This window comes from Ranitomeya variabilis, chromosome 1 (genome assembly GCF_051348905.1).
Source record: "Ranitomeya variabilis isolate aRanVar5 chromosome 1, aRanVar5.hap1, whole genome shotgun sequence".
Classification (NCBI taxonomy): domain Eukaryota; kingdom Metazoa; phylum Chordata; class Amphibia; order Anura; family Dendrobatidae; genus Ranitomeya; species Ranitomeya variabilis.
Genome location: NC_135232.1, coordinates 331,744,186 through 331,769,347, shown reverse-complemented (window position 1 = coordinate 331,769,347; position 25,162 = coordinate 331,744,186). Strand labels below are relative to the sequence as shown.

Below are 25,162 nucleotides of genomic sequence, written 5' to 3'. Positions count from 1 at the left end.
CTTGTTGCGGCGGTACATTGTGCCTGTAGTTCCTTCTGCTGAGCCTCCTGCTCCGGTGTTGGTTGAGGGCGAGTTGGAGTACGTGGTGGAGAAGATCTTGGATTCTCACCTCTCCAGGCGGAGGCTTCAGTACCTGGTCAAGTGGAAGGGCTATGGTCAGGAGGATAATTCCTGGGTGGTCGCCTCTGATGTTCATGCGGCCGATTTAGTTCGTGCCTTTCATGCCGCTCATCCTGATCGCCCTGGTGGTCGTGGTGAGGGTTCGGTGACCCCTCACTAAGGGGGGGGTACTCTTGTGAATTTGCTTTTTGCTCCCTCTAGTGGTTACTAGTTTTTTGACTCTGGTTTTTCTGTCATTCCTTTTATCCGCACCTGGGTCGTTAGTTAGGGGTGTTGCTATATAAGCTCCCTGGACCTTCAGTTCTATGCCTGGCAACGTAGTTATCAGAGCTAGTCTGCTGTGCTCTTGTCTACTGATCCTGGTTCCAGTTATATCAGCTAAGTCTGCCTTTTTGCTTTTTGCTATTTGTTTTGGTTTTGTATTTTTGTCCAGCTTGTTCCAAAACTATATCCTGACCTTTGCTGGAAGCTCTAGGGGGGCTGGTGTTCTCCCCCCGGACCGTTAGACGGTACGGGGGTTCTTGAATTTCCAGTGTGGATTTTGATAGGGTTTTTGTTGACCATATAAGTTACCTTTCTTTATTCTGCTATCAGTAAGCGGGCCTCTCTGTGCTAAACCTGGTTCATTTCTGTGTTTGTCATTTCCTCTTACCTCACCGTCATTATTTGTGGGGGGCTTCTATCCAGCTTTGGGGTCCCCTTCTCTGGAGGCAAGAAAGGTCTTTGTTTTCCTCTACTAGGGGTAGCTAGATTCTCCGGCTGGCGCGTGTCATCTAGAATCAACGTAGGAATGATCCCCGGCTACTTCTAGTGTTGGCGTTAGGAGTAGATATATGGTCAACCCAGTTACCACTGCCCTATGAGCTGGATTTTTGTATTCTGCAGACTTCCACGTTCCTCTGAGACCCTCGCCATTGGGGTCATAACAGAGGTACCAGCTGTGCCTTCCGTTGAGCCTCCTGCTCCGGTGTTGGTTGAGGGTGAGTTGGAGTACGTTGTGGAAAAGATCTTGGACTCTCGTGTTTCCAGACGGAAACTCCAGTATCTGGTCAAATGGAAGGGATACGGTCAGGAGGATAATTCTTGGGTCACTGCCTCTGATGTTCATGCCTCCGATCTTGTCCGTGCCTTTCATAGGGCTCATCCTGATCGCCCTGGTGGTTCTGGTGAGGGTTCGGTGCCCCCTCCTTGAGGGGGGGGTACTGTTGTGAAATTGGATTCTGGGCTCCCCTGGTGGCCACTTGTGGAATTTAACTTGTGTGCATCATCCCCTCTGTTCACCTGCTCCTATCAGGATGTGGGAGTCGCTATATAACCTTGCTCCTCTGTCAGTTTCATGCCGGTCAACAATGTAATCAGTAGCCTTTCTGTGCATGTTCCTGCTACTAGACAACTCCCAGCTAAGTTGGACTTTTGTCCTTGTGTGTTTTTGCATTTTGTTCCTGTTCACAGCTGCTGTTTCGTTACTGTGTCTGGAAAGCTCTTGTGAGCGGAAATTGCCACTCTGGTGTTATGAGTTAATGCTAGAGTCTTAAAGTAATTTCTGGATGGTGTTTTGATAGGGTTTTCTGCTGACCATGAAAGTGCCCTTTCTGTCTTCATGCTATCTAGTAAGCGGACCTCGATTTTGCTAAACCTATTTTCATACTACGTTTGTCATTTCATCTTAAATCACCGCCAATATATGTGGGGGCCTCTGTCTGCCTTTTGGGAAAATTTCTCTAGAGGTGAGCCAGGACTGTCTTTTCCTCTGCTAGGATTAGGTAGTTCTCCGGCTGGCGCTGGGCATCTAGGGATAAAAAAACGTAGGCATGCTACCCGGCCACTTCTAGTTGTGCGGCAGGTTTAGTTCATGGTCAGTATAGTTTCCATCTTCCAAGAGCTAGTTCTCATATATGCTGGGCTATGTTCTCTCGCCATTGAGAATCATGACAGGCCGATAAACCGAGGCTTAAACGAGACCTTCATAGGAACAAATCGAGAAGACAACCAAACCAGGTCCCCAACACAAAGACGAGGACCGACACGCCGATGACGATTAGTGAACTGTTGAGTCTTCTCCTGGGACAACTTCAGATTGTCCACAACCTGTCCCCAAATCTGATGCATTCTATCAACCACAGCATCTACTCCAGGACAATCCGAAGACTCCAATTGACCGGACGAAAAGCGAGGGTGAAACCCTGAATTACAAAAAAATGGAGAAACCAAAGTGGCAGAACTGGCCCGATTGTTAAGGGCAAACTCTGCCAATGGCAAAAAATCAAGCCAATCGTCCTGATCAGCGGACACAAAACACCTCAAGTAAGTCTCCAAGGTCTGATTAGTACGCTCTGTCTGGCCATTAGTCTGAGGATGGAATGCAGACGAAAAAGACAAGTCGATGCCCATCCTGGCACAGAACGCCCGCCAAAATCTAGACACAAACTGAGTACCCCTGTCAGACACTATATTCTCAGGAATACCATGCAAACGCACAACATTCTGAAAAAATAGAGGGACCAGCTCAGAGGAGGAGGGCAATTTGGGCAAAGGTACCAAGTGAACCATCTTGGAAAAACGGTCACACACCACCCAGATGACGGACATCCTACGAGAAACAGGAAGGTCAGAAATAAAGTCCATAGAGATGTGCGTCCAAGGCCTCTTAGGAATAGGCAAGGGCAACAACAACCCGCTGGCCCGGGAACAGCAGGGCTTAGCCCGAGCACAAACATCACAAGACTGCACAAAAATACGTACATCTCGAGACAAGGAAGGCCACCAGAAGGACCTAGACACCAGATCCCTGGTGCCAAAAATTCCAGGATGACCTGCCAACGCGGAAGAGTGAACCTCCGAAATAACTCTACTGGTCCAGTCATCAGGGACAAACAGTCTACCAGGCGGACAGCGATCAGGCCCATCCACCTGAAACTCCTGCAAAGAGCGCCGCAGGTCTGGGGAGACAGCTGACAATATCACCCCATCCTTCAGGATGCCAGTAGGTTCGGAATCACCAGGCGAGTCAGGCTCAAAACTCCTAGAGAGGGCATCCGCCCTCACATTCTTAGACCCAGGCAGATATGAAACCACAAAGTTAAATCGAGAGAAAAACAACGACCAGTGCGCCTGTCTAGGATTCAGACGCCTGGCTGACTCAAGATAAATTAGATTTTTGTGGTCAGTCAAGACCACCACCTGGTGTCTAGCACCCTCAAGCCAATGACGCCACTCCTCAAATGCCCACTTCATGGCCAAGAGCTCCCGATTTCCAACATCATAATTTCGCTCAGCGGGCGAAAACTTTCGAGAGAAAAACGCACATGGTCTCATCACTGAGCAGTCAGGACCTTTCTGCGACAAAACTGCACCTGCTCCGATCTCGGAAGCATCTACTTCAACCTGGAACGGGAGCGAAACATCAGGCTGGCGCAACACAGGAGCAGAAGAAAAGCGGCGCTTAAGCTCCCGAAAGGCCTCCACAGCCGCAGAGGACCAATTAGCAACATCAGCACCCTTCTTGGTCAAATCAGTCAAAGGTTTAGCAATGGCAGAAAAACCCGCTATGAATCGGCGATAGAAATTAGCAAATCCCAAGAATTTCTGAAGACTCTTTAGAGAAGTAGGTTGTACCCAATCACAAATAGCCTGAACCTTAACAGGGTCCATCTCCATAGATGAAGGGGAAAAAATATATCCCAAAAAGGAAATTCTCTGAACCCCAAAAATACACTTTGAGCCCTTCACAAATAGAGAATTAGCTCGTAAAACCTGAAAAACTCTCCTGACCTGTTGAACATGAGATTCCCAGTCCTCCGAAAAAATCAAAATATCATCCAAATACACAATCATAAATTTATCCAGATATTCACGGAAAATATCGTGCATAAAGGACTGAAAAACGGAAGGGGCATTCGCGAGACCGAAAGGCATTACCAAATACTCAAAATGGCCTTCAGGCGTATTAAATGCGGTCTTCCACTCATCCCCCTGCTTAATCCGCACCAAATTATACGCACCACGTAGATCGATCTTAGTGAACCACTTCGCCCCCTTTATGCGAGCAAAAAGATCAGTCAGTAAAGGTAACGGGTACTGGTATTTAACTGTAATCTTATTCAGAAGTCGATAGTCGATACAAGGTCTCAATGAACCATCCTTTTTACCCACAAAGAAAAACCCTGCCCCCAGTGGAGACAAAGAGGGGCGAATATGACCCTTTTCCAAAGATTCTCTGATATACTCCCGCATAGCAGTATGTTCAGGTACAGACAAATTAAACAAGCGACCCTTAGGAAATTTACTACCGGGAATCAACTCAATAGCGCAGTCACACTCTCTGTGAGGGGGGAGAGAATCAGTTTTAGGCTCCTGAAAGACATCATAAAAATCTGACAGAAATGCTGGGATCTCAGAGGGAGTAGATGAAGAAATGGGAACCAAAGGTGCATCCCCATGAATCCCCTGACATCCCCAGCTCAGCACAGACATTGATCTCCAGTCCAAGACTGGATTATGAATTTGTAACCATGGTAATCCAAGTACTAATATGTCATGTAGATTATATAACACAAGGAAACGAATAATCTCCTGATGGTCTGGGGAAAGATGCATAGTCACTTGTGTCCAATATTGTGATTTATTGCTAGCCAAAGGTGTAGAATCAATACCCTTTAAGGGAATAGAAACCTCCAGAGGCTCTAAATCAAACCCACAACGCTTGGCAAAGGACCAATCCATGAGACTCAGAGCGGCGCCAGAATCCACATAAGCATCCACAGTAACAGATGATAAAGTACAAATCAATGTCACGGACAAAAGAAATTTAGACTGCAAGGTACCCATAGAAAAAGATTTATCAACCTTTTTATCAACCTTCTTTATGCGTTTAGATCATGCTGATATAACATGAGCTGGATCTCCACAATAGAAGCACAACCCATTTTTGTGCCTGTAATTCTGTCGTTCGCCTCTAGACAATACACTATCGCATTGCATATGCTCTGGTGCCTTTTCAGAGGTCACCGCCAAATGATGCACAGGTTTTTGCTCAGAAGATACCGCCATATGGTGCACAGGTTTTTGCTCAGAAGATACCGCCATATGGTGCACAGGTTTTTGCTCAAAAGATACCGCCATATGGTGCACAGGTTTTTGCTCAGAAGATACCGCCATATGGTGCACAGATTTGCGCTCCCGTAAACGCCGATCAATCTGGATAGCCAATTTCATGGCATCATTCAGACCTGTAGGCACAGGGAACCCCACCATGACATCCTTCACGGCATCAGAGAGACCTTCTCTGAAATTAGCTGCTAGAGCGCACTCATTCCATTTAGTAAGCACCGACCATTTACGAAATTTCTGGCAGTATATCTCAGCTTCATCTTGCCCTTGGGAAAGAGCTATCAAGGCTTTCTCAGCCAAAATCTCTAAATTAGGTTCTTCATAAAGCAACCCCAAAGCCAGAAAAAACGCATCTACATTTAATAACGCAGGATCCCCTGGCGACAATGCAAATGCCCAACTTTGTGGGTCACCCCGCAATAGAGAAATAACAATTTTAACCTGTTGCGCAGGATCACCAGCAGAGTGAGATTTCAGAGACAAAAACAATTTACAATTCTCTCTGAAATTCAAAAAACGGGATCTGTCTCCGGTAAAAAATTCAGGCATAGGGATCTTAGGTTCAGACATTGGGGCACGAATAACAAAATCTTGTAAGTTCTGGACCTTTGTAGCCAGGTTATTCAGACCTGCAACCAAACTCTGTGGATCCATGATTCAAACAGGTGTAACCAAAGCCATTCAGAGATTAAGAGGAGAGGAAAAAAAAAAGGCTGAAGACTGCAGTTTAAGCAAGGAGTACAAATAAGCACTAAGGTGCACTTTCCAAACACAGAAGGAAAAAAAAAAACCTTTTCATATCCTTTCCTGCTTTAGTGCATAGTTTTAACACATGTGGGCCGGCCAAACTGTTATGATTTTCCCAATGGCAGGGAAATCAAAATAACAACGGACTAGCTCTCGGGTGATGGGAACTAAAGTGACCGTGACCTGAACCTGACACGACACTGGAAGTAGCCGGGGAGTGTTTCCTACGATGCCCTAGACACCACGCGCCAGCCGGAGATCTAACTACCCCTATCAGAGGAATATACAGGCCTGCCTTACCTCCAGAGATGAACCCCAAAAGGAGATAGCAGCCCCCCACAGATATTGACGGTGAGTCAAGAGGAAAAGACATACGTAGGATGAACAGCAGATTTAGCACAGTGAGGTCCGCTTACTAGATAGCAGAAGGACAGGAAAGAGTCACTTCACGGTCAACTTCAAAACACTACTCAAAAACACCATCCTGAAATTACTTTAAAACTCCAGTGACAACTCATGCCACTGGAGTGGCAATTTCAGTCCTCGAGAGCTTCCAGCTACAGAGAGTCACATTGCAAATAGCTGGACAAAAATAGAATAAACTAGAAACAAAATTCAACTTAGCTGAACAGGATCTTGAGGCAGGAGAATGCAACAGAATGCTACTGATACATTGTTGGCCGGCATCAGACCAGCAGCCAAGCAGCCTTAAATAGGAAACTCCCCTAATGGGTGTCAACAGGTGATCAAGGATAGAAGAAGGCAAATAAGTGGCAATACCATAAAACACCACCGGGGGAGCCCACAAACAGAATTCACAACACTCTACTAACTTATGTAAATCAATAGTTTGTGTGCGATGAAAGATATAAAGAAAAATATCAAGGTTAGTCTTATATTCATAAAGATACAAATATAAAGTTCTGAAAGGGAATACATTGTAAAATAAAAAAACAAAACAAAGTAAAGCAAAAAAAAAAAATATTGGGGACTGAGCAGCACTGTAGACTAGATTAATAGGTCCACATTGGCTTCTCCTCACTCGCTGCCTTGGACTGACAGGTATCTGCCGATATGCATGTATGAGCAGAGTCTTGTCATTCCAGGGCCGCATGTGGGGAGAAATGACCGATGACTCGCCTGTCCAACTGGTCTCTAGGGCAGCTCGATCCCAGGCGGCTATTGAAGTATGTTTTTCTGAGGCATTTCAGAGTCAACTATACTTGACTGAGTTCATTCAGCCAGTGCCTGATGCATGCTACCTGTGGATTGGGTGACAGGCTCATTGTATTTTGGGTTAAAGGAAAAAAGTTGTCATGTGTACAGTCTATATAATGTGTCCGGTATTCACAGAAACCAATGAGAGCCAAATGTCCTCAATTCAACAATGTAAGAAGAATAGGGAACTATCTTTATTGAACATTATAACTTGAGTACAGCATCATAAACAGATCGTTAAATGGGGATGAGCGAATGTGCTTGGTGATACTCTTATCATGCGAGTATCTGGGCGCTCAGTTGGACTTGTCACTCGGCGACCTTTGGGCGATGTTCGATGTACAACCCAAATCCCCGTCCCGCATGTTTGGCCCCAGTTACACAGACAATAAGCATGAGGGGATTGCCTGTGCGTCACTGTAATGCTGTAGTCATCTTGGTTGTGGAATTACTGTATTTGGCTGGCCGTGTGACATCACCTGGGGTTATAAAGGACAGGCGCCGCCAGACTCAGCACACTGACGCCATTGAACAGCTCTGTGACACTTTGTATTGGAAGGAGAGAATACCTGTCTAGGTCTGGGTGTGCACAGTATAATGAATCAGAGGCCTGTAGTGTTGATACTGGTGCTGAAATTGAGGCATCATACTAACAGTTCTTCTAAGGGCTAATTGTTTGTATAACATACAATCTGCATTTAGCCTAGGGAGGGAGAAAGAATTGCAGAAGCAGGGACAATGAAGAATACAGTCTGTAGACAGGGATTAGGGCTGTGCAGTCCATTGCAAATTATATAGCTTCAGCTTTTTTAGGTGTGAAAAATTGAATATATTCTGTGATCCATCAAGTATTACGTGCTTTGCGGTACATTTTAATGTTATGTAATGCTCAAAAAAAGTATTGAAATTTTTTTCTAGATTAAATTGCTCACCCATAGAGAATTCCATGGCCTGGGATACATTTTTGTGATATCTAACTCTTCAAAAAAGCTTTACATTTTTTTTAGATTACTCACCTTATTCTGCTGTCTGCGGTACATTAATGTGATATCTATCAGGCCATAAAAAGCGTTCAAAACTTTTGCTTGGTTAAATGTCTCAGCCATTCAATATTCCAAGAAGCCCAATAGCCAAATGCTATAAATACTAGATTTGCCCAAAAAGGACACAGGATTAAGACACCAACATGTCAAATAGATAATTACACAATTAAACAAAAATTCTAAGAATAAATAATAACACTGGTCACAAAAAAAATCATCAGCAAAGGTAATATGTCTGTTTTATGGAGTTTGATGTGCTGATTGAAAAAATATGCTTAGTTTTGCTCTATCACATAAAGTGTCTGAGATACAAGTATTTTTGTTATTACGTTATTTCTGCATTTTCAATATATGTTGTTTTTCCTGTGTTATTCTCATTTCTTTGCTTGTTCTACTTAATTGTGAATTTTCTTACAGGGACAACATCAGTAAAGGTTTTAGTGAGTTTTATGGGAAGGAGTATTGACAGTGCAGTCAACCAATGACTGCTTCTCCGAAAGTCACATGTTATGGGGAGGAGTTGTTATGAGGCGGTAAGATTTGAGTCAGTCAGAAAAGGGTGGTGATGGCATCAAGGACTGGTTTGTGAGACTCTGACAGGAGACAGGCCTCTACAGGGGTCTGAGCCCTTCCACAGGGAGATAGAAGGGAAGGAAGCAGACAGCTGCCATTGTGAGAGGATTTTCACTGATTTTCTGGGAGGGCAAGTCGCCTCAGAGGGAAGAAAACAGCTCAGCCACTGTGAGTGAGGGTCTCCACAGAGAGAGAACCTGAAAACAGCCAATATCACACTGAGAAACTGCCTGTCTGCAAATGTTCATCTGTAAGGAATAGACTGACACGTTTACCTCACAACTATATATATAGTTATCTACCAGATTACTTCCAGTAAAATCAGTTCTAAATACAAGCTGCCCCTGTCATTTCTGGGGAAATGTCTATATATAGTCTGTTGGCTTATCACCATTTTTTTTAGTTTGTCACCACCATTGAACTGAACTTACTCTACTGTTTGATCTGATTTAAAGGAGAAAAATGCCCCGAAAGTGTATCAATCATTTGAACAGATTCTGCTATGTGTGTGGTTCTTTTATACCAAAAGGGCAAGTGTGTTCAATCACTCATGATATTAAAAAGATGTACCATACATACTTTAAGTGTCCACTTGGTGATCAAGACAAAAGCTGGGCACCTCATATATGCTCAAGTTGTTCAAATGGTCTTTGTTGAATATGAGGAAAGTGGCTATGCCATTTGCTGTTCCCATGATTTGGAGAGAACCCAAAAATCATAGTGATGACTGCTAAATTTGTTTTGTCAAACTGAAGGGCTTTTCTACAAAGAACAAACATAAGATTTATTACCCTGAACTTGAATCTGCGATTAGGCCAGTTCCACATGACAGTACCTTGCCAGTTCCTGTACCACCATTGTCTGGATTGGATAAAAATGAAGTAGAATATGAACACTATGGAGCTGAAGCTACTGGTGAAGACACGGAGACAAGTCAAGATGAGTATGTACATGATGGAGCTGCCGAGCAGCCAGAGCGTTTTACTCAACATGAATTAAATGATCTCATCAGAGACCTTTCATTGTCAAAAGATAAAGCGGAACTTCTTGCATCGAGGTTGAAACAGAAGAATCTTCTTCATGATGTTGTCAAAGTGTGTTATTACCGAAACAGAAGTAACACTTTAACACAATTTTTCACAGTTGATGGATCAATGGTGTACTGTAACAATGTGAATGGCCTCTTTGAAGAACTGAATCACGAGTATTTTGTTGCAAACTGGCGATTGTTTATTGACTTATCCCAGAGAAATTTAAAAGCAGTGTTGTTTCACAATGGAAACATGAAACCATCAATCCTTATTGCTCACTCGTGTCATCTAAAGGAAAGTTAAGAACATCTGTCAGTTGTTTTGGATGCTATACAATATATGAATCATCAATGGAATATCTGTGGAGATTTGAAAGTGATTGGTCTGCTAAGGGGAATGCATTTAGGTTTCACAAAATATTGTTGCTTCTTGTGTTTATGGGACAGTAGAAATACAGTAGAGTATTACACTACCGTTCAAAAGTTTAGGGTCACTTAGAATTTTCCATATTTTTGAAAGAAAAGCACAGGTTTTTCCAATGAAGCTAACATTAATTGATTCAGAAATAAACTCTATACATTGTTAATGTGGTAAATGACTATTCTAGCTGCAAACGACTGGTTTGTAATGCAATGCAGGTGTACAGAGGCCCATTTCCAACAACCATCACTCCAGTGTTCTTATGGTACTTTGTGTTTGCTAACTGTGTAGAAGGCTAATGGATAGTTAGAATACCCTTGAAAACCCTTGTGCAAGTATGTTAGCACAGCTGAAAACAGTTTGGCTGATTAGAGAACCTATAAACCTGACCTTCCTTTCAGCTAGTTGAGAATAAGGAGCATTACATTTGTTGGCTCCATTAAACTGTCAAAATGGCCAGAAAAAAAGAACTTTCATGTGAAACTTGACAGTCTATTCGTGTTCTTAGAAATTAAGGCTATTCCATGTGAGAAATTGCCAAGAAACTAAAGATTTCCTACAACAGTGTGTACTACTCCCTTCAGAGGAGAGCACAAACAGGCTCTAACCAGAGTAGAAAGAGAAGTGGGAGGCTCTCGCTGCACAACTAAGCAACAAGACAAGTACATTAGAGTCTATAGTTTGAGAAATCGACGCCTCACAGGTCCTCAACTGGCAGCTTCATTAAATAGAACACGCAAAACAAGTGTCAACATCTACAGTGAAGAGGCGACTCCGGAATGCTGGCCTTCAGGGCAGAGTGGCAAAGAAAAAGCCATATCTGAGACTGGCTAATAAAAGGAAGAAATTGATATAGGCAAAAGAACACAGACATTGGACAGAGGAAGATTGGAAAAAAATGTTATGGACAGACAAATCTAAGTTTGAGGTGTTTGGATCACACAGAAGAACATTTGTGAGACGTAGAACAACTGAAAAGATGCTGGAAGAGTGCCTGATGCCATCTGTCAAGCATGGTGGAGGTAATGTGATGGTCTGGGGTTGCTTTGGTGCTGGTAAAGTGGGAGATTTGTACAAGGTAAAAGGGATTTTGAATAAGGAAGGTTATTACTCCATTTTGCAATGCCATGCCACACCCTGTGGACAGCACTTGATTGGAGCCAATTTCATCCTACAACAGGACAATGACCCAAAGCACACCTCCAAATTATGCAAGAACTATTTAGGGAAGAAGAAGGCAGATGGTATTCTATCTGTAATGGAGTGGCCAGCGCAATCACCAGATCTCAACCCCATTAAGCTGTTGTGGGAGCAGCTTGACCGTATGGTACGCAAAAAGTGCCCATCAAGCCAAACCAACTTGTGGGAGGGGCTTCTGGAAGCATGGGGTGACATTTATCCAAATTACCTCAGCAAAGTAACTGCTAGAAGGCCAAAGGCAATGCGGTAATTGCTGCAAAGGGGGCATTCTTTGACGAAAGCAAAATTTGAAGGGGAAAATTATTATTTCAAATAAAAGTCTTTTTTTCGAACCTTGTCAATGTCTGGACTAGATTTTCAATTCATTTGGCAACTCATTTGATTAATAAAAGTTTGAGTTTTCATGGAAAACACAAAATTGTCTGGTGACCCTAAACTTTGGAACCGTAGTGTATAGTTCTCAAATATCAGGATGCAAAAACTTGTTTTAGTGTGTGACAGCAGCCAAACGTAAAAACCCAATATAAATCTGGTATCGCTCTAATCGCACTGACCTAAAGAATAAAGTCACCTAATCACTTATACCGCATGAGGAACGGTGTAAAAAAAAATAAAAGTCATTCTTCACCTGCTGTAGATTTGTTCATTCTGCGTCCCAAAGATTGCAGTAAGGCTCTGCGCATATTCATCCTGTGCTCTGTGCTGAGTGCTTACACTGGGATTTCCGTGTAAATCTCGGAAATAAGTGATTCAGACTGAACCCCCTATAATGAGACAGATGAAGGCGCTGTGGATGCTGTCTGACCTGTGATCCGGTGGTGTCCGTCTTTTTAGGATTGCATAACAGTTCCATCGGCCACAGTTTTGTGCACCTCTGATAAGAAGGACAGCAATGACCAGAGGCCAGAAAGAGTCCAGAGTAGCTCTGCTGCCTCATTATAACGAATGGATCCCTCTGGGTTTCATCTGAATCACGTCATTTTGATGGAAATCACAAAATAAGTGCTCAACATAGAGCACTGGATAGATCTGATCCCAAACGTTATGTAAAATGTTCCCAATAAAAACTTCAATTCAGTCCACAAAAAAAGCAAGTCCCCACTCAGGTCTGTCATCTGTTAATGTAAATATAGGTGGCTTCCATGTTATTGATAGTACAAAGGCTCTGCAAAAGCGAAATTTCTCCTCACCCTCCAAAAGAAATTCAGAAAATTCAAATCCAAATGCACCCATCCCTTCTAAGCTCCAGTGTGTCTAAACCACATACATCACCCACATGTTTGGCATTTCAGTAGTGATGAGAGAGCCAGCCTAATTTATGGGTGCATGTCCCCAGAAGCATAAGCTGCGCATAATGTGTTGGTCACTACAAAGTATGGCTCACTAAAATGGCAGTTTGCAATTCAGCATTCAGCAGAAATTGTAGGACAAATTTTGGTGCCATTTTTATCATTTTCCCAGTTTGAAAATGTAAAATTTGGGATTAACACACAATTTTGGTGGTAAAAATATAAATTATTTTTTCTACACTGGTATAAAACTTTGTGACAAAGCTGTGGTGTCAAGACGATCACTGCACCCCTAGATGAATTCATTAAGAAGTTTAATTTGGTCACTTATGGGGGTTTCTGCTGTTCTGATGCCTTAGGGACTCTGCCAATGTGACATGGCACCCTCAAACCAGTTCAGCAAAATGTGCACTGAAATATGGCGCTATTTCCCTATTGAGCTTTGCACTGTGCCTCAAAAGTAGTTTTTGACCACATATGGGGTAACGGTGAAGTGAGGAGAAATTGCACAATAAATTTTGTGGTCCATTTTCTCCTGTTTCCCTTGTGAAGATACTAAATTTTGGGCTAAAAACATTTTTGTGGGATTTTTTTATTTTCACGCCTCAACGTTATAAATTTCTGTGAAGCACCTAGGGGTTGAAGGTGTTCACCAAACATCTAGATAAGATCCTTGACGGGTCTAAACTCCAAACTGGTGTCACTTGTGGGTTGTTTCCACTGTCTAGGCACATCAGAGGCTCTCCTAACGGGACATGATGTCCACTAGTTATTCCAGCAAATTTTACATTCAAAAAGTTAAAAGGTTCTCCTCCACTTCCGTGCCATGTCGTGAGCTCAGTCAGTGGTTTTCCCCAACATATGAGGTATCGGCATGCTCAAGAGAAATTGCACAACAAATTGTATTGTGAAATTTCTCTATTTACCCTTATTAAAATGCAAACTTTGGAGCTAAAAATCATTTTTGTGGGAAAGATGTGATTTTTTTTATTTTCACAGCTCAATGTTATAAATTTCTGTGAAGCACCTAGGGGTTGAAGGTGTTCACCAAACATCTAGATAAGATCCCTGAGGGGTCTAAATTCCAAACTGGTGTCACTTGTGGGTTGTTTCCACTGTCTAGGCACATCAGAGGCTTTCCAAACGGGACATGGTGTCCACTAGTTATTCCAGCAAATTTTACATTCAAAAAGTTGAAAGGTTCTCCTCCCCTTCCATGCCATGTCGTGAGCTCAATCAGTGGTTTTCCCCAACATATGGGGTATCGGCATGCTCAAGAGAATTTGGACAACAATTTGTATTTTCACGGCTCAACGTTATAAACTTCTGTGAAGCACCTGGGGTTTCAAGGTGCGCAATACACATCTAGGTAAGCTCCCTCAAGGGTCTAGTTTCAAAAATGGTGTTGCTTGTGGTGGGTTTCCACTGTTTAAGCACATCAAGGGTTCTCCAAACGTGTCCGCTAATTATTCCAGCAAATTTTACATTAAAAAAGTAAAATGGTGCTCTTTCCCTTCCGAGCCCTGTTGTGCACCCAAATAGAGGTTTTCCCCCACACAAGGGATATCAGCATGCTCAAGGAAATTGCACAACAAATTGTATGTTGCAATTTCTCCAGTTATCCTTATTAAAATAAAAAAAATTAGGTCTAACGGAAAATTTTTCTGAAAAAGTTATTTATTTTATCTTCCACATTCTTGTGAAGCACCTGAATGGTTAATAAACTTCTTGAATGTGCTTTTGAACACCTTGAGGGGTGCAGTTTTTAGAATGGTGTCATCTTTGGGTATTTTCTGTCATAGAAGTCCCTCAAAGTCACTTCAAATATAATGTGGTCCCTAAAAAATGGTTTTAAAAATGTTATTGTAAAAATGAGAAATCACCTGTCAACGTTTAACTCATAACTTCCCGATAAAAAAATTGTTTAAAAAATTGTGATGATGTAAAGTAAACATAAGGGAAATGTTATTTATTAACTATTTTGTGTTACATCACTCTCTGGTTTAAGGGCATAAAAAATAAAACTTTGAAAATTGCTAAATTTTCAAAACGTTTGCCAAATTTCCGATTTTTTCACAAATATACACAAATCGTATCAAAGAAATTTTACCACTATTATGAAGTACAATATATCACAAAAATGCATTCTCAGAATCAGTGTAATCCATTGAAGCATTCCAGAGTTATGAACTCATAACTCATAACGTTAAAACAGGCTTCGGGGTGAAGGGGTTAAACCGCCGTATTCCTCATTCATTACATAATAAGAGAGGACTGAAAGAATTCACAAAGGTCAACCAAATTTTCTTGGGGTATCAGTCACATTTTTCTTTTCTCCAGCAACTGGTAGAATATCATCTCTGAACAAAGAAAACATTGTGTCATTGATTGTTACACTAATAAATCTGTATATGTATGGTTACAGCTTGTTTCTGGTGGGATCGGCTGTGAAGCATCAGAAAATAAAAAACAACTTCTAAAAATATTTCAACTCTAAAGTTTTGGTATCAGTGTATGTCACTGTGGCTGTACCCGCTATATAGCACATCAGTCCAGTCTCATACAAAAACCTTCTAGATAACGTCCTCTTCACTACCAATGCCTAAGAACAATAAATTACAAATATTGTAACTAGCATATGTGTTACTTGTGTCAAAAGACAAAATACTAAAAAATATATATTATTCCATGCACAAACATAAACATTCTCAGGATTTTTCAAATATCTTTGCATAAAAAGATGACTGTACCTTATTATCTTTGGTCTTTGTTAGAATTTATATAGATGGAAAACATATAGATAGTATGTAATCTATAATATTGACAATGAATGTTTCATGGCGATAATGCCCTCCACAGTGTTAAAGGCTTGTACAAAAACTTCTGCCACATTAAAATACTCTGATACTGTAGTTTTATTATTATAATAGCTTAGCACTTGTAGAATTTAGACTTGTGGTTTTAGTCTTTCCTGTGTGCCTTCATAGGAAATATTAGCATTAAATGAAATCACAATTTCCTGTGTTGGTATTTGCTGGATTAAATATAATAAATGTTTTTGGTTTTTTTTCTGTAAAGTTGAATATTTTATACCTTACAACTTTTTGATCTAAAAAAAATGTGTGCAAGCTTAGATGTTTAGATGTGGCATAGGATTGGAGGTGCAAATTGCATTCTGGAAATCCATAACTAAGTAAGGGATCAAAACTAGTAGATGGCCTGCATTACCAACTGTCCTTAAGACCCCCTTCACAAGTCCATTTTTTGTCTCTGTATGCAGTCCGTTTTTTTTAAAAAAAAACTTAAACACTCATATATACACACCCACTGTTTTCAATGATGGCGCGCACGCACATTTCAGCTTTTTCACACAGACCTTGTGTCCATGTGAAAAACCTGCAGGCATGCCAGGATTTTTTGCGCAGCACAGACAAAATGTGTGCCAAACACATGCACACTGATGACACATGGATGACATCCATGTGTCATCAGTGCGACATGTACCAGCACCTGGGAAGAAGCAGTGTAAACAGAATAACCAGTACACAGGCAAAGGTGCTTACCTGTCGCGGCCTCCAAACAGTTGCACTATCAAGGTGCAGCGGACCCAGGTTAAGATGGCAGCTACACAGGACCCTTGACGTGGGTTGCCGGCTTAAGTATTGTGGCCATAATATGAACCAATACTTTGCATACATTGTTATGTCTTTGTGCACTTTATATTTTTCAGGGTGCAGTTGGACCCTAGATGGCTCTGTACACTGTGGCCTCTGTTCACACAGGATGCATTAGATAGCACTGGTTAGCCCACCATATGGCATCACTAAGAGGCTCTGAGCCAGATGCTCTGCATTTTCTGTGTGAACACGCCACATACAGACTATTTGTTTGCACTGGTGCACCAAGCGGCCAATCCCTGATTGTAGGCTGGCTGCCTCATCGGTATTACTGCACCTGTGTAGCTGCCATCTTAACCTGGGTCCGCTGCACCTTGATAGTGCAACTGTTTGGAGGCAGGTAAGCACCTTTGCCTGTGTACTGGTTTTTTTTGTTTATAGTTAGTGGAGGTTTTTTTTTTCCTCTAAGGCCGGTTTCACACGTCAGTGGCTCCGGTACGTGAGGTGACAGTTTCCTCACGTACCGGAGCCACTGACACACGTAGACCCATAAAAATCAATGCATCTGTTCAGATGTCATTGATTTTTTGCGGACCGTGTCTCCGTGTGCCAAACACGGAGACATGTCAGTGTTCGTGGGAGCGCACGTATTACACGGACCCAATAGAGTCAATGGGTCCGTGTAAAACACGGACCTCACACGGACGTTCTCCGTCTGGGGTCCGTGTGCGTGCAGGAGACAGCGCTACAGTAAGCGCTGTCCCCCCCACATGGTGCTGAAGCCGCGATTCATATGTTCCCTGTAGCAGCGTTTGCTGCAGAGAAAATATGAATAATAGTGTTTAAAATAAAGATCTATGTGTCCGCTGCCCCCCCACCCCCTGTGCGCCCCCCCGCTGTCCTGAAAATACTCACCCGCTCCCACGTTGGCTGTCACTCCTTCCTCTCTGCCCCGCGCCTCCTACTGTATGCGGTCACGTGGGGCCGCTCATTTACAATCATGAATAGTCGGCTCCGCCCCTATGGGAGGTGGAGCCACATATTCATGACTGTAAATGATCGGCCCCACGTGACCGCATACACTAGAAGCCGCGGCCAGAGCAGGAAGCAGCGAGGGAGGCGGGTAAGTATTTTCTGAACAGCGGGGGGGGGGCGCACAGGGGGTGGGAGGGCGGCGGACACATAGATCTTTATTTTAAACACTATTATTCATATTTTCTCTGCAGCAAACGCTGCTGCAGGGAACATATGAATCGCGGCTTCAGCACGATGCAGGGTACCACACGCGTGGGTACCACACGCTCCGTGTGGTACCCACTCGCCATACGGGCGGCACACGTGTGCCGCACGTATGGCCTACGTGAGTTCACAGGCACACGGACACGGATAACTCCGGAACCGATTTATTCCGGTACCGGAATTATCTGGACGTGTGGGACAGCCCTTATGGTGTTTTTGAAGAAGCAGTATAGTACACGCTGTTCCCAGGCACCGGCTGCTGAAGGTAGGTCTGATTAATGTCGCCTGATCTCCCTGAGATCAGCACAACCAGGTGACAATGATGGGAGATGTATTCTGCAACCACTGTGTAAATTTTGTGCAAAATACAGAATTAAATAAAAAAAAATTGTGTGGGCTCTCATGTAATTTTCATAACCAGCAAGGGAAAACCCATGGCTGGGGGCTGATGTTAATAATCTGGGAAAAGGGACAAAATCCCCAGAAGCTTCCAGGATATTAATAACAGCCCACAGCTGTTTGCTTAGCCTTTACTAGTGAATTTACATGGGACTCCAGAAAAAAAATGTGGTAGAGTCCCCCTATGAGTTCAAAACAGCAAAGGCTAAACAGCTGTGGGTAGATATTAACCCCTTTGGCAGATCCCCTGCTTTGAGGTGGGCTCCGGCGGCGGTTTTGTACAGCTGACATGTGCGCGCAATGAGCGTGAGCGGAATTGCGATCCGCCCGCGCCCATTAACTAGTTAAATGCCGCCATCAAGCGCTGACAGCGGCATTTAACTAGCGTGGCCGGAAGTGCTCGCACCGCTGACCCCCGTCACATGATCGGGGCTCATCGGTGCATTGCCATAACAACCAGAGGTTTCCTTGAGACCTCTACAGTTGTTGATGGCCGATTGCTTTGAGCGCCACCCTGTGGTCGGCGTTCAAAGTACACCTGCATTTCTGCTACATAGAGGTGATCTGTACTTCACCTCTATGTAGCAGAGGCGATCGAGTTGTGCATGCTTCTAGCCTCCTATGGAGGCTATTGAAGCATGCCAAAATTAAAAAAAAAAAAGTATTTAAAAATATAAAAAAAATAAAAAATATATAAAAGTTCAAATCACCCCCCTTTCACCCCAATCAAAATAAAACAAATAATAAAAAAAAATCAAACATACACATATTTGGTATCGCCGCGTTCAGAATCGCCCGATCTATCAATAAAAGCAAAGGATTAACCTGACCGCTAAATGGCGTAGCGATAATAAAATCAAAACGCCAAAATTAAGGTTTTTTGGTCGCCGTGACATTGCATTAAAATGCAATAACGGGCGATCAAAAGAACGTATCTACACCAAAATGGTATCTTTAAAAACACCAGCTTGGCATGCAAAAAATAAGCCCTCACCCAACCCCAGATCACGAAAATTGGAGACGCTACGGGTATCGGAAAATCGCGCAATTTTTTTTTTTTTTTAGCAAACTTTGGAATTTTTTTTCACCACTTAGATAAAAAATAACCTAGACATGTTAGGTGTCTATGAACTTGTAATGACCTAGAGAATCATAATGGCAGGTTAGTTTTAGCATTTGGTGAACCTAGCAAAAAAGCCAAACAAAAAACAAGTGTGAGATTGCACTTTTCTTGCAATTTCATCACACTTGGAATTTTTTTCCCATTTTCTGTTACAGGGCATGGAAAAACCAATGGTATCGTTCAAAAGTACATCTCGTCTGGCAAAAAATAAGCCCTCACATGGCCATATTGACGGAAAAATAAAAAAGTTATGGCTCTAGGAAGGAGGGGAGCAAAAAATGAAAACTAAAAAATGGAAAAAGCTCCGGGGGTGAAGGGGTTAATAGCCTGGGTAGGAGCCAGAAATATTGTCTCCCCTCACAGGCTATCAACATCAGCCCTCATCCGCCCCATAAATGGTGCATCCATAAGATATGCCAAATCTGGCGCTTAGACTTGCTCTTCCCACTTGCCCTGTGGTGGTGGTAAGTGGGGTAATAGGGTTGGGGGTTGATGTCAGCTTTGTATTGTCAGCTGAATGCTAGCCCAGGGGCTAATAATGAACAGGCATCTTTAAGACGCCCCCATTTCTAACCCATAGTAAGTTTTTAAATAAACACACAGCAAGAATAAAATCCATTATTTCAAATAAAACGCAATACTCTGTTTTACACATTTATTTAAAAATAAAAAACAAAGTTATACTCACCTTAATGCCTAATCCATTGAAGCCCATGGCCACCTGTAAAATAACAAAAATAATAACCAAATCCCTCACCTGTCCGATGAGAAGATAATCTTCAAATGCCCATGTCCCCTGTAAAAAATAAAAATAATATACAACCATATCCCTCACCTGTCTGACGAAAAGATAATCCATACTGTTCCATGCCATAATCCATCTCTGCGACATTTGATTTTCAAATTTAACAGTGGCATGATGCAACCATCCAGGCTGAAAAGCAGGAGACACTGAACTGCTAAGAACGCATCTTCAGTGACGAGTGGTGACTACACCTACTGTTCGGGCCTCCCTTCAGCCTTTGCCTACTGCCACTAATTACAGCAACAGCAGATGGCGGCTGTTGGAAGTATTCATCAGCTGGAGTCTGCACTCTAGATAAATAATTTCAAAGAAAAAAGTGTGGGGATATTGCACCCCCCAGCCTAAAAATATATATCATCTCTCAGACGCCCATAAAAAGCACATCTATTAGATGCCCCAATACTGGCACTTTGCCCGGCTCTTCTCACTTGCCCTGTGGCGGTGGTAAAGGAGGTTCACATTTGTGGGGTTCATGTCGGTGACATCAAGCACAAGGCTTAGTAATGGAGAGGCATCTATAAGATGGCTATCCATTACTAATCCTAGAGTTAAATTGTTAATAAACACACACCTCACCTCTCCTTGTGCCCCACGCTGCTCCAGGCTTGGCTCCGGTCTCAGCGGTGGCAAACAGTGGGAGCGCGATGAAGTGACATCATCGCGCACCCGCAGTGTCAGAGGCAGAGGGAAATGATGGGAGAGGGAGTGTCATCTGACGCGCTCTCCTCCATCATTGATTTGAACTGTACTGGCATCTATGCGCCGGCATAGTTGAATGCGGTGGCATTGGCGGTGGCCTGGTCCCTCTAACTCACGGGCCCCATAGCGGCTGTGTGATGTGCCGCTATTAGCGGCACGCCACTGGCTGGGGGCCCCTAGGGGAGTGGGGCCCAAGGCAGCTGCCTGGTCTGCCTGCCGCTAATGCCGTCCCTACACATAGATAGCTGTCAGTCGCTCTGCAGTACAGCCCCCTGGACTCCAGATTGAATGCTTGTTCAAAATGATACGTTTTCTTTAGCCATATCCAGTGTCATCAAAATTAAATACATTACTATTTCATATCTACTTATTATGCTCTTTAGTTTATAGCTGAGCAGGGGTGTTACTAGAACCCTATTGTTTCATACAAAACTAACTTTAAAAAAGACAAATACTTACAAAATTTGACAAAATATGATTCAGCGTAAAGCGTTATTTCCAACTCAGATGTTATGTAGCCTTATTGAACAGGCACCAGGAAATACCAGACACAGTCTATAAATCTATGTGTTTTAGTAATAGGATATTTCACAGTGCTGTACCAGCTCCCGCTATAATACACAGTGATACTCACTTGTACAAAATGTTTTGTTCCACTCTATAACGATGACTATTTTTATTACAAACCACATCTTCCTTTATTTTGGACTCCAGACATCCGATTTTTTTCTTTTTAACGGTTATATGTTATATTTCTGTTTCTTTTTCTCATAGTAACATTTTCATTAAGGGGATCCAGCTGGAGAATTGAGATTTCCAGGAAATGCTCCATTGGAAATATATACAAATTATATCTCCCATAAGAGGAAAACAGTTTTGATAGTGACACCTATTGGAGATAGCTAGGAATCAAAGCCTGTCACTTTCACAAACACTGCACCATGACGAAGGATGGCAGAAAAACTAGAAGCCTGTAGACATCTGTAGACAGCTCTAGGCTCTAGGCTTATTAAAATAGTTTTATTTCAATCAGTCATGAAACACATATACGATGCTGTTATGAACATGATACACGCGTGAATAAGGAAGACTTATTACAGATAGAAGCTGCAGCCACTCTGCTGGTCCCTGTACAGATTAGGTAATCGCTAGTCATAAAACTAAAACACCACCTTAGACCCGACTCCCTAAAAGGTCATTGAGGAGTTTCTCATACCTCCTGAGTAGTGATGGGCGACCCCTGGATGTTCAGGTCTGGCGGGTTCAGCCAAAGATTTAAAAAAAGTTTGGATTGGGTACCAGAACAGTACCCGAACCCGGCCCGAACATCCATAGTTTGCCATGCTGTCATCTGCACTGCCTTTGATCGGTGGTAAGATCATTACTGCTGGTCATAGAGCTGCGGTTCCCAAGCTGTCAGATGACAGAGTGAGCCAGCAGATGTGACCAGTTTATAACAGAGGAAGCATCAGAATTCATCAGCCGGTGCTCATGGTGATCTTATTGAGGTCACCACAGTTTATCATCCCGGCTCACAGTGAAGTGTGGGAAAGTAGCCTCAGTGACCTGCGGTAAACTCTATGATGTCACCACTAGTAACCTAAGCTGTGCTCGCAGAACCTCATTCTCCCATGGTTTTCAGCCTGGACAATTGCATCATGGCACCTTCCAGATTGTAAACCATATATCACAGACATGGATTATGGCGTAGGACATTTTCACTTCGGACAGGTGAGGGATACGGTTGTTTATTATTTTCTGTTTTTTACAGGGACCAAGCACTTTAATGGAATTCGTGTAAGGTGAGTATAACTTTATTATCATTAAATACATTTGGAAAACAGTGTGGATTTTTATTTCAAACAGAGGACTTTATTCTGGGTGTTTTTTATTTGCAATATGAGTATAAGGTTAGCAATGGATGGGTGTCTTATAGACGCTTCTCCATTACTAACCTGTAGGCTTGATGTCACATGACAATACAACCCCAGAACTATTACCCCACTTGGCACTGCCACAGGACAAGTGGGAAGAGCCAGGCAAAGCATCAGAATTGCCACATCTAAAAGGGTGGCTGTAGGCTGCTCTTTTTAGGCTGGGGGGCAATATCTATGGCCCTTTACTAGTCTGAGAATTTCATCCCCAATTGTCTGCTTTAGTTTGACTGGTTGTCAAAAATGGTGCGACCCCCACACCGTTTTTAAAAATTATTTAAATAAAAAAAATGAGTGGGGACACCACTATTCTTGATAACCAACCATGAGAAAGCTGACACCTGAGGGTTGTAGGCCACAGCTGTCAGTTTTGCCATGCTGGTTATCAAAAAATAGAACAGACTTCACCTCATTTTTTTAAATTTTTTTTACTTATTTATAGTGCAGGCACGGGCTGATGAGTAGTCCTATTCACAGCGCCTGCTCTCACTGTTATCAGTCTATAACCGGAGGTAAATTTTTTAATGCCAGCCACAGCTGCTGGCTCATGCTGTCATCTGACAGCATAGGAACCGCAGCTCTCTGACTGGTGGTGATAATCTTAACGCCAATCAGAATTGCCGGTGTTTTTTTTTTTCCAGCATGGGAAACACTCGATGTTCAGGGTGCCAACCTCAACAGTAACATGGACAACTTGGAGAAGTACGTGTTCAGGGTCTGTGCCCAAATTTTACTGTTCGGGTTCGCCCATCACTACTCCTGAAAAACCAGAGGGGAGTATGTTTTATACTGGAAACAAGGGGAAAGTATGCAGATGGACAATAAGACCCAGGGTGAGAAAACGAAAAGCACATTCATAAAAGGGAGAGAAGGAAGACTAAGGAGAAAGAAAAATAAATGAAACAAAAATAACCTCTCAGAATACAAACTATGGTCGAAGGAAAAGGTGCTTGGAAGGTAGACAAACAGACACTCAGCAAAATACAAACAGTGTTTGTGTTCGAATAATGCTTATTATTGTATGTATTGCAACAACTACCATTTGCTACTGTTTACCAGTGCATGAGTTTCTGCCTCCAGCAATAGTGTTTTATTGCCAGTAAAGCACTATAAAAAAACAATGAAAAAACCCCCAGGAAGTTCCTGTTCAGTGTGTATGCAGCTGGAGCACATTTTGCTTTAACTATGCTAGCTGACAGACAAGATGCTAAGAACCTAAGCTACAAGAAATATCAGTTGTAAGCTTTGTTATCTTTGTTCATGAATAAATATATATTCACTGATGAACTGCTTTACAATGCAGAGATTAATCCAACAGTTTGCCTAGCAGGGAAATCCCATAACTGAAAAGCTGGAATTCCTTCGCACAAATCCAACTAGAAGTACTGTATAGCCAGCAAAGAAGTGAAGTGAAGGGTGAACATATAAAACCCCACCCAGAATATGATAAGGCAAACCAAAGTGGGAAAATAAGAAACAACTGGAGGGAAGCGAATCAAGAAGGAAAAACAAAGACAATAGAAACCATCAGCATTTAGACTGGGAAGAAAGGGCAATAGCTCAGCAGACACGGAAAACCACCATGATGCAACAGGTCACCGGATTGAATTCCAAAACCGAGCCATGACAGATGCAGTGCAAGACTATGCTGTTCCAGGAAATAGAATCTGACCTTCAGGACAGTGAAGAAGGCTTGTACAAATGGGCACTGACAGAAGAGGTGCGAGGGTGTTTCTCAACAAATGGGCACCTCATGCAGTACTACAAGCATGCATGAAAGTCCTCCAAGGCATGCCTTCCCAGTCTTTGTACGTGTCGCTCAACCTGCCTTTCTTCCAAACAGTGTCAGATGTGCTATCAAGGAGCCCTGGCATAGACCTTGTAAGTATTTGTTCAGATGAACTTGTTCATAGTCTTCAGTTTCCACAAGACAAGCTTTTGGTGTTGCCTCACAAACTGAAGAACATCCTGATAGTGCGGGAGGATGTTGTAGTTCTACAGGGAGAATTTTTCCCATTTGCCCAATACAGCACCCTTCAGAGGCAGTAAGAAGGATAAGGACATGGATCTGCTTCTTGAGTAACTTTCAGCTGTTGTCAGACACACAATCATACAGAATAGAGGCCCAAAGCCCATTTCATTCTGTCCATTTTGTAGATGTGAAATGTAGGGTACTTGCACTTCTTTTAGTGGTATTTAATATTAGCTTGTATCTTATGATACTTATGAATTGTAAAAAGGTGAGTTTAATTTTTGTATTGGCTTCTTTAAACTTTTTAAGAAACATGCCTAATTGGTCCTTAATGGCCACACTTTACTTTTTTATTTTTTTTGTAGACATAGCCATATAAAATATTTTTCTTGTTTGATGTGTTGTATTTGTCAGCACCATTTTGGGATATTTGTCAGGTGATTTTTTCAAAGCATACTATTAGTATCCTGAAATAGGGCTTGGGCAGCCCTTTTAAAATATACCGTATATACTCGAGTATAAGCCGACCCCCCTAATTTTGCCACAAAAAACTGGGAAAACTTAATGACTCGAGTATAAGCCTAGGGTAGAAAATGCAGCAGCTACCGGTGAATTTCAAAAATA

At 42.5% G+C, this 25,162-nt stretch overlaps 1 gene segment (V, D, J or C); it reads right to left on the bottom strand.

Moving 5' to 3' along the window:
- LOC143817389 (immunoglobulin gamma-1 heavy chain-like) overlaps nucleotides 1-25,162 on the bottom strand; it is a 768,241-nt gene that overhangs the window by 358,813 nt on the left and 384,266 nt on the right. The window contains 1 exon segment of the C gene segment in view: nucleotides 21,234-21,248. Coding sequence covers nucleotides 21,234-21,248 — 15 coding nt within the window.